Here is a 14,786-nt window from a genome sequence, read left to right as displayed (position 1 = left end):
CTACACAGCGCAACTTGCATTCAGATAATGCGGTGTGGCGCCCGATTGTTTATCCTTTTAACATTTTTGCTCCAGCGTTAATATCGTTGATTTTTTATGAATATTTTTCATTTCTAATTATATCTTATTCATGAGTTTTTTCGCCCCATAGGATTACATGTTATAATACGTGTTTTACATGGGCGCGTTCGTAATGAAGATATAGAAAATGTGCCAATGTTTTTCATTCCATGTTGAGAACAGTTTATGTTTCCTGGATTATGTAAAAAAAATTGAAAACATTGTCACTACACACAATATCTTTTTATAGCAATTACAAACTGCACTTGGCTACACCCCCAAAAAGCCACTTTCCAGCTGCAAGCGCATGACCGCATCACACACGATGCCCTGGCTGTGTACCTCCGACCTCGCGCGCGGCTGCCGAACTTTGCCTGCTAATTTCTTCAGTTACAAACAAGCTTTCATCAGTTTGGCGCTTGAGGTCAGCTGGGCTAGCTAAAAGGGTATTTCCGACCGATATAATACAGGAATGAGACCTTAATAAATACGCGACTCACAGACAGTATTTCAATCGGACTGGTTTGGCTCTGAGTTCATAAATTCTAAGATAGGAGCTAAGATTCCAAACTCCTTGTTACAACGTTATAGTTACGCCGGGTAAGCACATCCTGTCCCGAGTACACAACGCTTGACACCCCCGTATCAAAGTAGTATAGCCTGTTTCCCATCATGCATCATTCCAGCATGGTGGACGTCTTGTCGCAAAAAACATCATGTTGACAACTTTCACCATTTAAACTTGCGAAACGGGTCATAAAAACACAGTTCCTGGATGCGGCATTAACAACATTTCTTGTGGTGTCCTCCCTGTAGTTTTGAGACAACATGAGTTTTGTACGGGTGAGTAGGGCGGCCATTCGTGTGGGTGGTTCCTGCTACATGAGAACACGGCTCCGACCTCTAGTCGCCGCACAGACTTGGACACAACAACTCTCACGGACAAAGTCAAGTGCATCAGACTACGATACAACACTGTTCATCCCGGTACCGATCAAGACCGTTAACAACGCTGACGACATCAATGTAGGCTTTGAGCTGACGGGAGAGCCGCTGGAGAAAAGTAAGTAGGAACACAGTTTAAGCCCATCCACGTGTAACAGTGGGGGCACACGGTTGCGACAAAATTTTTGTGCAAACTGTCAAAGGTGAAGTCCCCTGGCTGGTAAACTGTTCCCGTCTCGACATTGTCTAGATTTGCATAACAACGCCCCGACGGGTTTTGTTTACGTCTCGGGGGGCCTTTACCTTTGACACTGCTATGCACATGGGTAGTCAGAACCGTGATCATGAATGGGATTTTCCTGTCAGTAAGAATTGTTTGGGCCCTATTGACAGGATAAACCTAATGCAAAGGTACGAAAAGACAGGTTCCTTACTGGGCTCCCAGTGCGGAACCCATGGAGAAATAAAGTTCAGAGCTAAATCATCATCATCATCATGGTGTTCCCCCATAGAACACTGCAAGGGGCAAAATTTGTTCTAGCGTTGATTGTTTGAAATTTGAGAGTATGGCTCCCCCGGGTGCGCCCCTGACCTGGTTTTAGTAGAATGTCAGTGTTAAATCGAAAGTTCAGAGCTGTGTAAAAACCCAAAGGGGCGAGTACGCCGCTCCCGGGATTAGAACCCCCGCCTATCCCGATCCGCACGGCTTGGGAAATCAACGCGCTAACCACTAGGCTAAATGGTCCGGACCAGTTAGACTGGTCAGTTAGTGGAGGTTGATCCCCACTGTTACAGCTGAACTCCCTCGGTACACTGGTTCCAGTATGATAATGATGTTGCTTTCCGGTGACATTTACCGGATTTACCCATAACAAGCGACTCTGAAACTGGAAGCCGAGTCATCAAATTATTTCAGAAATGGGCTAATCCTGTTCTCATGTACAGACCCTCCCCCCAGGGCAAATTTCTTTTTTTCAATGGCCCTCCCATCCGGATCCAGTGCACCAGCCCTCCCCCCAGTAAGCTTTGCACAGTCCTTAAACTGACAGCACACAATCCGATTGGCAAAAAATTGATTTGATTCCAGTCATTTTAATTGGATTCAACGTTTAATCTGATTAATTTTTTTGGAGTGTGAGCATTTCAAGATTTACAGGTTCTTCTCTTTCAGGTGAAGTGTTAAAGGCACTGAACAGGTTTTACAAGAGGAAAGAAATTCAGACTCTAGGAGCAGAAAATGGGCTGGACAGTGAGTACAATCATTATATATATATATATAGCTCCTGAAAGTTTATTTTTCACCAACTAATCAAACTGCAGAGAGTACAGTTCTATCACCTCTCAAATAAAAGAACCCCCTGCAGTAAAAGTACCCCCAGACAAATCTTCACAATCTTATAAAAGTACCACCTGGAATATAAGTACAAAAGCTCTTAGACAGTTAAATTAATAGTGTTATTTTCGTCAAGTGCCCGCTGCCGTTTTTCGGACTGATATCGGACACATCAAAACAAGTTGACTATGGATACAAAAGAGTGAAAAAGTAACTAATGATTTGTTTGGTTGGATTTCGATTTCAGTGTTTCAATTGAATATGTAGCGCATTTTATGAGAGTGATAGCGCAGCATTCGATGCAGAAAAAACTGGGCCAATAGCAATCCCCGGCCTGACAGCCCAGCTTTTTCCATAAACCTGTCTAAATAATTACTAGTAATAAGGTGCTGCCCTGTTTGTCCCACCCCGCAGATCACTTGTTTCACCAAGGTTTCTTGAGCTTCAGAAAATGGATTGTTGAGTCTGACGTCCTTCCGCCTGAGGTTCACATCATGCTGTCCGATATCCTACGAGGGTCAGGTAGGCTTGTGTTTGTTTGTTTGTTTGTTTGTTTGTTTGTTTGTTTGTTTGGCATAAACGGTAAGCCACCTTTAGATGTATCGCACCATTTTTGTACAATAGGTACAAGCTGTGTAAGACCAGACTGTAAGGTTTGATCCACTCACACCGGGATAGACCCTACTCTTTTCAATTGTGGTGGGGTCTAACTTTAACATGTGTGGCTCTCTTGAAACACGGGGCCTCCAGCTGAGAGGATGTCTCTGACCAAAGCAAACTGCATTCGGATGTTGGAATTGATTTCTCAACTTCTGGTACATTTGACATTGAAATGTGTGTTTTGTCGGGTGGTTATGACATACATGTATACAGGTAAAAAGAATACAACATTGTGTAAGGGGATCATCATACGGCACGATTTTGGGCGGTTTTAAAATCCTAAAAGTATGAAGGTATCACCCAAATGTGCAATGTTAGTAAATGTCACTACCATAAAGATTTCAGCATTATTTTTATTTCCATTTTTTGGCCCAAATATTGCTTTGGTTGCCTTTAACATCCCTACTTCCTCTCTCCATGCCCAGGCCATGTGGATGACATCTTTCCGTACTTCATGCAGCACTGTAAACAGATCTTCCCCATGCTGGACTGTATGGACGACCTCCGCAAGATCAGCGACTCCAGGGACCCCGCCAGCTGGTCAGTCACGTAACACCTTATGCAAGGTTACCGGTTTACGATCAAACTGTTGAAAATGTTGTTTAACAGAAAACATGCAATCAGAAGCAAACCCTCTGCTGGAAACAGGCTTTTAGCTAGGATTTATAGACAAGGGGTCCAAAAATGGGGGACCATTTTAAGCACTAAAAACTGCTGGTTCCCTCTCCCAGTCTTGCATGTCAATCAGTTTTCATGCTGTCCCAGTGTCTGGTCGTACTAAAAACTCAACAGTAACACTGTTATTTTAGTATCATGCTTCCAAAAGATGTATGGACACATGCCTAGCTAAAAGCCTGGCTGGAAACCTTCACTTTTCTGTTAGAAATCTCTCAAGTGCGAGCTTTACTTATTAACTGTTGTTTAATTGTTATTTGAATAAAGACATGCACTAACTTATGATTTTATACTCATAATGTACTTCTTTCCTTCTCAAGAGAATTGTCTTTTTCATAATTCACCTTGAAATGTGCAGATGATTATTTACTGCCATTCAGCTAATCCTGCAAGTAGACTAGTCACCTTGCATTACCCAGTATTATATCTTTGGCTGAAATCAGTTCTTCTTCTTCTTTCTGTTGAGCCTACCGCCTTCACCTTTGGGAAGATTGTGTGGCCTGTAGTCTGTAAACTGTAGTGTAAGGTTTATTTTGATCCACTCACACTGGGAAGGTCCGTCAAGCTGTTTTTGATTATTTTTGGTTGGTTCATTAACATGCTGGAGGTATGATTCTTTTCTAACAGTACTTAGTACCTATCCGAGGGAGGTCCCTAACAAAAAGATGGGTACTCATTTTCACCTGAGTGAAGTGAGGAAATTCGTGTTTTGTGCCTTTTTACAAGGGCACAACATTGGATTTTGACCCCTGGTGTAACCATTATGCCGCATTATCTCACTTTCAGTTTGAAAGAATATTCCCTTATTTGTTTATTTCTGTTTTTTTACCAGCTGAGGGTAGGTTCCTCAGTGGCTAGCACTACTTTTTAGTGAGGCCCTGCATATTTTTTGTGGTCAAAACATGTGTCCTATTACTGCAGGTACCCCGAGGCCCGTGCCATACACAGGAAGATTGTGTTCCACGCGGGTCCTACTAACAGTGGGAAGACGTACCACGCCCTGGACAGGCTCTCGCAGGCCAAGTCTGGCATCTACTGTGGACCACTCAAACTGCTGGCCAATGAGGTTCACCAAAAAACAAATGAAAGGGTAGGGGCTTTCGATACGTGCTTCCACATTTACACTGTAGTCTGCTGCATGTGTTGAAAGATATTCTGAAATTTTTTTAATGCGAAGGAATGTATTCAAGCAGATGACTTGCAGCATAGTAAACAAATTGTTGTTCATTCAATATCAATTCTTTTTGAAAATATTCTGTTCTCTAGTTGCACAAGACCTCTTGGACTTAACATTCAATACTTTTATTGCTAAATCAACTAGCAGACGCAATACATTACAATGAAAGGCAATTGAAATGTATATAGCTGTAGTTTAATCAGTTTGACAAAGCAATTCAACATATTTTTTCTATGTACACAACATTCTTTTGTTATCATTGCGGTGAAAAAGGGTAGCCTGGGTGCCATCCTATTTCTACCGGGGCTCCTACACTCGCTACCCTAGTAAAAGGGTAGCAAGTGTAGGAGCTCCGGTAGATATAGCATGGCACCCAGGCAAAAAAAGGGTTGTGTACCTACATGTAGGAAAACTATGTAGAACATGCCAGCTTGTAACTGATGTGAAGACATACAATGTTTGTTGACTGACTTGCACAGGGAGTCCCTTGTGACCTGGTGACAGGGGAAGAGAGAATGTATGCGCGGGAAGACGGACAGCCATCCGGTCACGTGTCCTGTACTGTGGAGATGACTAACATCCACCAGCCATGTAAGGAAACTTAACTGTCACACAGTTGATGGTATTCGACCATATTTGTCGATCACCAGAAGGTCATGGAATTCAAAAAATCACCAGAGACTCGAGTATATTTTTCACCTAAAAATCTACCCCATGAAAAAAATTACTGCAATGAGAAATGTACCCATGTTGTAAGGTGCTTCTAAAGGCAGTTAGGCCATTTTGCTATCCAGGAAAAAGTACTGGGTAAAAAGTTTCTGAATGGGGGGGTGTGATGATTTTTTTTTTAAATCTGGGAAAAATAGGTGATTCTGAGAACCAACAAATTAAATTGATGTGGCCTAAACATGGTATGGTTCTCCAGTCCTATCCTTAGTCAGTGACGAAAGACAGTGGATGCTGTCTGAAACGTCTGACTGTTTCAAAATTTTATCCAGTTTCTTGAGTAACTATTTTTGGCGTACCCATGGTATAGCTATTTTATTAAGATTTAAACCCTAAGGTATCTAATTTAATGCATTTAGCCCTGGTTGGGCAACATCATGCAATGAACTTGATTGTCATTGTCCTTCCAGATGAGGTGGCCGTAGTAGATGAGATCCAGATGATCCGGGACCCCCAGCGAGGCTGGGCGTGGACGCGGGCCCTGCTGGGTCTGTGTGCGGAGGAGATCCACCTGTGCGGGGAGCCGGCTGCGATAGATCTGGTCACGGAGCTCATGTTGTCTACAGGGGAGGAGGTGGAGGTAATGTGTGAAGGCCTTAGAACATTTCAGATTACGGTTTTGAAAAAAATTAGGATCGGTACAAAATTATGTAGGTAGGGATTCTAGTGGTGTCATGTGGCGTAACGACTAGAACATTCGGCCGTCAAACAAGGGAACCCAAGTTCGAACCCGGCTTACCCCCAGATATGTCTGGACAATTGCGCCCGGACGTTGCGCCCTTTGGAAAGGCACTTAACACAAATTTCCTCACTTCACTCAGGTGTAAATGAGTATCTAGCTTCGGTTAGGGACGTCCCTCAGATAGGACGTTAAATGGAGATCCCGTGTTAGGGGAGAGCCACACTCCGCGTACGTTAAAGAACCCACCACACCTTTCGTAAAAGAGTAGGGGCATGCCCCGGTGTGCGATGGTCCAAACCTTACAGTCTGGTCCGGGTTGACATCTTGAAAAGGTGATAGTCACCTGTTATGTCAGTCGTTCCACAAATGTGGTAAATCTAAATAAATGAATAAAAAAATAAATAGAAATCTCATCTTTTAGTTGAAGTGATCCACCAAATACCGGTTATACAAATTTGTATTTGTAAAAGCACAAATATATCAAGAAAATTAAGTACAATGTTTTACTACACATTCTTACATCAACGTTTCAAAGCCTTAATCTGTTAACAGGTAATGTGGAAAACAGGATGTCTGTATAAAATTTTGCAAGTTAATACTTTTGTGTCCCGTAATTACCAGCAGTCGACCCAAATACAGGCTAAGACTGTCAGGTTTTTACTTGGGTTAAACTGGTGACCAGAAACACAAACAAAGTAACAAACCAAAACCATAGCCTCCTTCTAGAGATCTAATTGCTGGTCTTACAGGAGGCCTGTGTAATATTTCTTTCTGTCTTCCAGGTGAGAAGGTACAAAAGATTGACAGGGTTGACTTACCTGAAGGAGCCGCTGGGTTCCTTGAACAACCTGAGACCTGGAGATGCCATCGTCTGCTTCAGCAAGGCAGACATCTTCCAGCTCAGCAGGCAGATAGAGGCCATGGGGAAGGTAGGTTACACAGGCAGATAGAGGCCATGGGGAAGGTAGGTTGCACAGGCAGATAGAGGCTATGTGCAAGGTGTGACTTTCACCAACAGTTAAGTTAGAGACACTGGGATTGATTATGAACACAGGACAAATGATGTTGGATAGGGCAATATGGAGTGATGTATGTACTTGTTTAGTCCTGGCCGAAGGCCGATAGATAGAGGCTATGTGCAAGGTAGGTTGCACAGGCAGATAGAGGCTATGTGCGAGGTAGGTTGCACAGGCAGATAGAGGCTATGTGCGAGGTAGGTTGCACAGGCAAATAGAGGCTATGTGCAAGGTAGGTTGCACAGGCAGATAGAGGCTATGTACGAGGTAGGTTGCACAGGCAGATAGAGGCTATGTGCGAGGTAGGTTGCACAGGCAGATAGAGGCTATGTGCAAGGTAGGTTGCACAGGCAGATAGAGGCTATGTGCGAGGTAGGTTGCACAGGCAGATAGAGGCTATGTGCAAGGTAGGTTGCACAGGCAGATAGAGGCTATGTGCGAGGTAGGTTGCACAGGCAGATAGAGGCTATGTGCAAGGTAGGTTGCACAGGCAGATAGAGGCAATGGGGGAAGTAGCTATAGGTTGCACAGGCAGATAGAGGCTTACGTGCAAGGTAGGTTGCACAGGCAATATTAAATGTTGTATCATAAATTATATGTTTGTTATCATCTGAATGTCTCCATGTTGCTATGGTTCCAGGAGTGTGCAGTTATATATGGCAGCCTTCCTCCGGGAACTAAACTAGCTCAGGCCAAAAAGTTCAACGACCCAGAGGACCCCTGCAAGATTCTGGTGGCCACAGATGCGATCGGCATGGGCATCAACTTGTGAGTTCTGCAACTCTCTCATCTTTCAGCACAGTTTATCACAGTCCTTGTGGTGGTCATTCTCCAACACAGAGCCTCGTCTGCAGCCTACACAATATACCTTGGGGAGGCTTGGCTAAACTGGGCTGAGGTTTCCATTTTAAAATGTGTGGGCGTGTCATGGGCATAGTAAAGGCTACACCCACAACAGTGAAACCTCAGCCCTGTTGAGCAGGGCCTCCCAAGGTATATTGTTGAGGCTGCGGGCGAGGCTCTGTAAGGAGAATGGTATGCTATGACTCTTTGTTCATGTAGAACCAAGACTGGTACCTTATGTATTCTTAGACACATGATCCTTATTGTGAGGTTTCCTTGTCCTAAAATGTTGATAAGTAATTTAACACAATCATGTCCCATTGTGTTTCCCTTTTCTTTAGGACTATCAAACAAGTCATCTCCCTTACAGTTTGTGTTTCCCTTTCCTTTAGGAGTATCAAACGAGTCATTTTCAACTCTTTGATCAAACCCACCCTGAATGAGAAAGGTGAGAAGGAAATGGACAACCTGAGTACGTCTCAGGCGCTGCAGATCGGCGGGCGGGCCGGCAGGTTTGGAACGCACTTCCAGGACGGGGAGGTCACCACCATGCACAAGGAGGACCTGCAGACTCTACATGACATCATCAAACACCCAGTAGAGCCTATCGAGGTACATGGAAACTCGAGATTCCTTTACATTCGTAGATAATTTCATCAGGCTGCTGAATGACTGAGTAACAATATAAGTTCTTTGCTTCCAAGCAATTGAAGGTCTGGAGTTACAACAGCCTACATTTTGGTGACCATCTGTCACTTTCCTGTTAGTCATTTTTCTCAGGGCAATACTTATATTACAGGTTGTACTTCACACTGCAGCTACGTGTTGCATTCTTCACACTGCAGCTAGGTTCACAATGCAGCAGCGACATTGGATTTAAAAAAAATTTTCTGGAATAGTTACTGTAGATTCTGTTACTAAAGTTACATCTATTGACCATCCTGTACAAATCTTTTGAGTCATTTTCACACATCTAGTAGTAAAAAGCTGCCAAATTCTAGAAATTTTATAAAATCTGTACAATCTTAATATGAATACACATGTAGCACTATGCAAAAATGTATGAATCTTACAAAAAGTGTATTCAGCACTATATGGATATTTATGCATCTTGAATATGAAAAACAGACGCTTTCACACATTGCTTAGTGTACCTTTAAGATGCATACGTTTTTGCATAGTTCTTTGTGTGTTTTTTAATGAAATTTCCAAAAAAACTCTGAGGTACCCCTAATAAAACCCCCTTATAAAACAGGTCAGCTTATGACTGAACTTCTCAAGACTCAAGAATGACATGTCAACTCTCTCTCTCAGGCTGCTGGACTACATCCAACTGCTGAGCAGGTGGAGATGTTTGCGTACCAACTACCTGATGCCAGCATGTCCAACCTTATTGTGAGTGCAACCTTCCGACTTTTGTTTGTATCCGTATCAATGGTTGTGTACTTTCTTCTCATTCTATTGTAATGGAGAAAAGCAGGGAAGCTTACCACTGTGACTCTTGCATGTTGGTTGTTCTAAATCAAACATTTTCTATAATTATACCCGGTAGTTGCAAAGTTGCAGCACATTTCAACCCGTGGACAGAGCTTATTTTATAAGTGTTGTGTTGTGAGGAGACTAATAAATTGCCTTAAGTTTGTTGACAAGGTTTATATGTTTTTTATTACTAGTAGTATTTGAATGTATCTTTGTGGTTTAGCAGCATAACTCCTGAAATTATGAATGGGTTGCGGGGTGCCAAATACTTGGTTGCACGTTGCACAGTGCAACAAGATTTCGGTTGGTGCAAGTTAATTCCAAACCCAGGTAGCGCAGTGTGCAACCTTATATTTTGAGCCAAAGATCTCAATCGGAGCCCTGGAAGCTCACAAAAACACAGTGTCACTCTCATAAAATTCTGTAAATCTTCAATTGAAATAAAGAAATCAACACTTTTTTGTTTTAAACCATCCAAAACCCTTCATAGATCGTGGAATTTTAGCTGAAAAAGACGAAAACACACTGCCCTCGGCTAAACAAGATGTTGTTAGGTCAATGGGAACACAATACTATCTAATTTGTATTTTGAAATATTAGTAGTATTATACGCTACATACAAGCTTAATTTGAAGAAATCGGTGAATGTTGCTGGAGCAACCTGAAATTTGGATGTGCAACCTAGCATTTGCCCTAGGTTGCAACATGGGCAACCTGGCTCAAAAAAGTATTTCGCACCCTGGGTTGTGATAAAATATGGTACATGTATATAATATATGAACATATAGATGTACATAATATACTACATGAGTGTGTACATGTATGTATGTGTGTATTGTGGTATTAGGTCTTGCTCCCAAGTGGCTTTCCTATAGCCTGGGTGCCATCCTATTTCTACCGGGGGCTCCGACAGTCGCTACCCTAAAAATATATTTTAGGATGGCACCCAGGCTAGCTTTCCTACATGTACACAATCATGTACAGTATAGGTACTGCAGCAGGACTGCCAGTTTTTTCTGTCTCAAGTTCTGAACAAGTTTTGGTCAGGATTTTTGGTCGGTAGATTATGTTGTGCTCGGGAAGAAGTTTGTAATACACACATTTGGGCCCTTAACCTGCTTCCCTTGGACCTGCAGGGGCGTTTTAGTTACAGTCAGAAGGGTTGAATGGATTTTCATTAGCTTTTCAAAGACAAAATGATTCTTTATTGTTTGACATCACACCTCCTTCTTCCTTTTGCATCCCTAGGACATTTTCATCAACCTAGCACAGGTGGACTCTCGATATTTTGTGTGCAACATAGAAGACTTCAAGTTCCTGGCAGACATGATCCAGCACATCCCCCTGAACCTGCGAGCCCGCTATGTCTTCTGCTGCGCCCCGATCAACAAGAAACAGCCTTTCCTCTGCACATCCTTCCTCAAGGTACACAACATTAGACAATGGGCCACAGATGGTGCTAGAATTATAGTCTTACATGTACTACCAAGTACAGGGCTGACACCAGAGTTAGGACTGCCCATAGGAAAGCTTGTTAAAATACGCTCTTCATTTAAGTACTTAGTTATACCCAAATTTCAATCTTAAAAATTCATCTCCGACAAGTTTACAAACTTTAAGATGGAAAGAAAACAGTGTTGTTTAGCTCAAACTCCAAGAAACGCCTACGGTAGTAAAGAAACCCTACCTTTTGACCCCAGATTTCTGATGTATCCATCCGCATGACCGAACAACTAAAGTAGTGAACTGAACAAATTTTAATCAAAATGGGAAGGCTTAGACCCTACCTGTTGTACGTTCCTTCTAACCCCAAAAGTCTCCAGATTAGACCACAATTTTCAAGGAAAAGAAGGACATTTAAGGATTTTAGTTGGTGCTATAATCGTATTCCCATTTTGAGCCCTCTACTGTACAACAAAACTTTTAAGGCCTATTAATTAATGGTCATTGTGGCCAACTTGTCCAGTATTGGCAATGTCAGCCTTCACAAACTAAGCAAAAACTGTCTATGGAATCAGAGGTTGTTTGGTAAGCACTAGGAGCCTGTTGAAACACATACTTTCCTTTTATTTTCAGTAAATATGGATGAACAGCAAAAACGAACTTGAAAACAATATTTCGTGTGAAAGAGCCCTTAAACTGCCAGAGCTCAGCCCAGTCCCTCACGAAACAGCCAGTGACCATAGCTCCCCTAACTTCTGGGTTTCGCTCCCTACACCCACGCAATGCTGTTTCTCTCCAGTGAACATCCTATCCTGGTTATAACCGGGTGCTGCACTCTTGGCATGTTTCTGTATCCAGGATTTACCTGGGCCTGGCAGCTTTAGGGTTGAGAATACATTGTGATGTGACTAAGAATTCTTTAGGAAAAGGGTGAATACAACCTTACATATGCATGCATACTATTAGTAACAATTAACAAAACCAATGCAGTAGCAGAAAAGAGATACCATGCTGTGCTAAATAAGAATGGTTTTTACTGGTCAGAAATTACCCGCAATGGCAGCCTTTCTAGCGCTGAATTGATGCAGAGTTTACAGGTTTCACATAATACATATACATATCTTATCCACACTTGCATTATGTGGAATTGTCGCAAGGGTCTGGGTGGCTGCCATTCGGCGCCACCAGGTGACCTCAATACGACCTTCCCCAACCAAAGTCAGGTATATATACACCTGGGTGGAGTGAGGAAAGTCGTGTAAAGTGCCTTTCCCAAGGCTGCAAGATCGGTGACGTGACAGGGTTCGAACTCGGGACCTCTTGGTTCTGAGCCGAATGCTCTGCCGTTGCGCCACACGACCCCACTAGTGATAATTTCCTACATGTTCAATGTACATGTCCCCAGTGGACAATAGTGGATACTTCTCGAGCTCATCATGCTACATTTGTGTGTCTCCAGTTTGCCCGTCAGTTTAGCCGTGGGGAGCCCATCACATTTGACTGGGTGTGTCGCCTGATTGGTTGGCCTGTTGCCATGCCCAGGACCATTCGGGAGCTGATGTACCTGGAGTCCATACACGACGTCCTGGATGTTTACCTTTGGCTCAGGTAACTTGCACAGTCATTCTTTCTTTTCTTTTTCTTTTTTATTCAAAGAAGAATCAAATACATGAACAAAGACAAAGTGGCGGCCTACTCAAGTTGTGCACAACTTATATTATAGCTGCCACTTGTACAGTATGGAAAATAAGATGTTTGCCAACACACTAAAACATGAATGACAGGGAAGAACTAGTTGACGTGAGTCTGACAAGCAAAAGAACACATCTAACTAAAAGCGTTTAGTTGCTATGACATAGTCCTGAACAGCTAACATAATACTACAGTTAATACTAGAAGAAATAATGGAACTTCCACGTAAAATATGCATTCTTTCCGACATGGGGGTGAGAGGCTGAGCTGAGATTATCCTTAATGCTAGTTTCTCGAAAATGCTAGAGTTTAGGGGGAGTGGCAAGTCACCAAGTAGAGCTTAATTTGGGGGGGGGGGTGCGGCCTTGTCTACAGTCTAGTTTCCCTAGTACATGTAGTGACCATGGTTTCTTTCATTTTCTCTTTTTAGACTAGAGACAAAAATGAAAGAAATCACCACCAATATGAGGGAAACAGAATCATAGCAAAAGCTACAGAAACTAGCAAAGAACCCCAGGCACTTGTCTGAGTCCCAAATTTATTTTGCTAATAGTATCTGTCAGGAAAAAGAAGGTACAGTACTAGTGATAAACATTCCCACAATGGTAACACCTTCTGTCTCTTTCCTAGTTACCGTTTCATGGACATGTTTCCTGATGGGGGACTCATCCGGATGATTCAGCGTGAGCTGGACCTTCTCATCCAGGAGTCCGTGTACAGAATCACCCGACTCATCCGACAGAGCGAATCTCATACGTCTAGCGGCACGTCTGTCAGTGAAGACGAGATTCCGCGTAGGAGGCCAAAGGGACGCATGTCGGGGCTGCCTAAGTTTGACGAAATGGTGGAGGAAGTAAAAGTTTCACCTGCCAAGCATGGAGCAACAAGTGTCCCCAAAACATGGCAGAGTGACTCCGAGAGCGAAGAAGTGGGAAGTAAACATCGCTTGAGTGATAAACTTGTACAGGAGGGAGTCATCACCCAAAGCATGCTTGATAAGCTGCGGAAAGAATGGGAGAGACAGTCAGGAACTCAAGTCAAGGGGCATTTCTCAGATAGCGATGGCCATGCAAACAACAAAACTAGAAAAAAAAGAGGTCGGAAGAACAAATATTAGAACAATCACAGCCAATTGAATGTATTTTATGTCTGTTTAAATACAAGTTTTGGTAGTTTTAAAACTTAGTCACTTCGTACTCTGGGTCCTTTTTTTTCTGCTACCTGCAATAACTAGACTGCCACCCAAAATCATGATATACATGTAACGTTATACTGGAAGAAAGACTGCTGCTGCAGTTTGCAACAAAATTGCAGCACATTGCAACACACTCCTTTCTATTGACCCAAATATATTAAATATAGTTCATTGGTAAGATGCTTTTATTATCTTGTTATTATATACCGACTTCCTCACATCACTGGGTTGATATTCATTAAATACAGAATTTCTCGAACTTTTTGCTCCATGTTTATCTCTAGCTTAAGACTGTTACTTTTATATGTTACATTCTTAAGGTAATACAGTAATGGTAAATCGGTGTCTGGACTTCAATAATTTACTTACAAGTCATTTACTGCAAGTCAACTTTCCTGTCGTATAACTGCCCAACGACGTGTGAAACTTCGTGAATTTCGTTGGCAACAATTCTACAATATAATATTAAACAAGTTTATTTCCTTCGCCGAGAAGGTTATGTTTTCAGTTACGCCATGGTTGGGCTGGGTCTGTATGTATGTCAAGAGTATAACTTTAGTAACTGTAGATGGATCTTCATGATTTTTGGTAGGTGTGGAGCGGCAGTAAGAACGGAGGTTAAAAAAAAAGAAGGAATTTTCAAAAAAATTCAAGATTGCCAATGCCAAAGGCTAGCTTTACATGTGAAGTTAGTCTATGATGTCATTTTGACGTTGATGCGGTTGCCATTGACAACAGAAGTCTTAGCAGACTTTTAATATTAAGAAGACACCCTTTTTGTTTAAATTTTTGTTTAATGCCTTTATGTATTACAGGAATCAGAGTTTAGGCCAATAAAGTTACAACAATGAAGTCTTAAT

At 42.4% G+C, this 14,786-nt stretch overlaps 1 protein-coding gene across 1 annotated transcript; it reads left to right on the top strand.

Annotated features, from left to right (window-relative positions):
• Positions 1-717: 717 nt before the first annotated feature.
• Positions 718-14,185, top strand: LOC136431378 (ATP-dependent RNA helicase SUPV3L1, mitochondrial-like). The gene is made up of 14 exons (XM_066422729.1): positions 718-1,123; positions 2,177-2,254; positions 2,753-2,860; positions 3,424-3,538; positions 4,595-4,763; positions 5,330-5,441; positions 5,987-6,156; positions 7,041-7,187; positions 7,915-8,042; positions 8,510-8,729; positions 9,432-9,512; positions 10,845-11,021; positions 12,499-12,647; positions 13,362-14,185. The coding sequence occupies exons 1-14, from the start codon at positions 889-891 to the stop codon at positions 13,846-13,848; spliced, it is 2,376 nt and encodes a 791-aa protein (XP_066278826.1). The 5' UTR covers positions 718-888; the 3' UTR covers positions 13,849-14,185.
• Positions 14,186-14,786: the final 601 nt, after the last annotated feature.

The sequence above is a fragment of the Branchiostoma lanceolatum genome, chromosome 3 (assembly GCF_035083965.1).
Source record: "Branchiostoma lanceolatum isolate klBraLanc5 chromosome 3, klBraLanc5.hap2, whole genome shotgun sequence".
NCBI lineage: Eukaryota > Metazoa > Chordata > Leptocardii > Amphioxiformes > Branchiostomatidae > Branchiostoma > Branchiostoma lanceolatum.
The sequence above is the reverse complement of the archived record's forward strand: the minus strand, read 5'-3'. Positions and strand labels throughout refer to the sequence as shown.

Coding starts and splice junctions, on each gene's coding strand:
- LOC136431378 (XM_066422729.1), top strand. CDS start 889: ATGAGTTTTGTACGGGTGAGTAGGGCGGCCATTCGTGTGGGTGGTTCC. Junction 2,861..3,423: donor CGATATCCTACGAGGGTCAG/GTAGGCTTGTGT, acceptor CTCCATGCCCAG/GCCATGTGGATGACATCTTT. Junction 5,442..5,986: donor GACTAACATCCACCAGCCAT/GTAAGGAAACTT, acceptor TTGTCCTTCCAG/ATGAGGTGGCCGTAGTAGAT.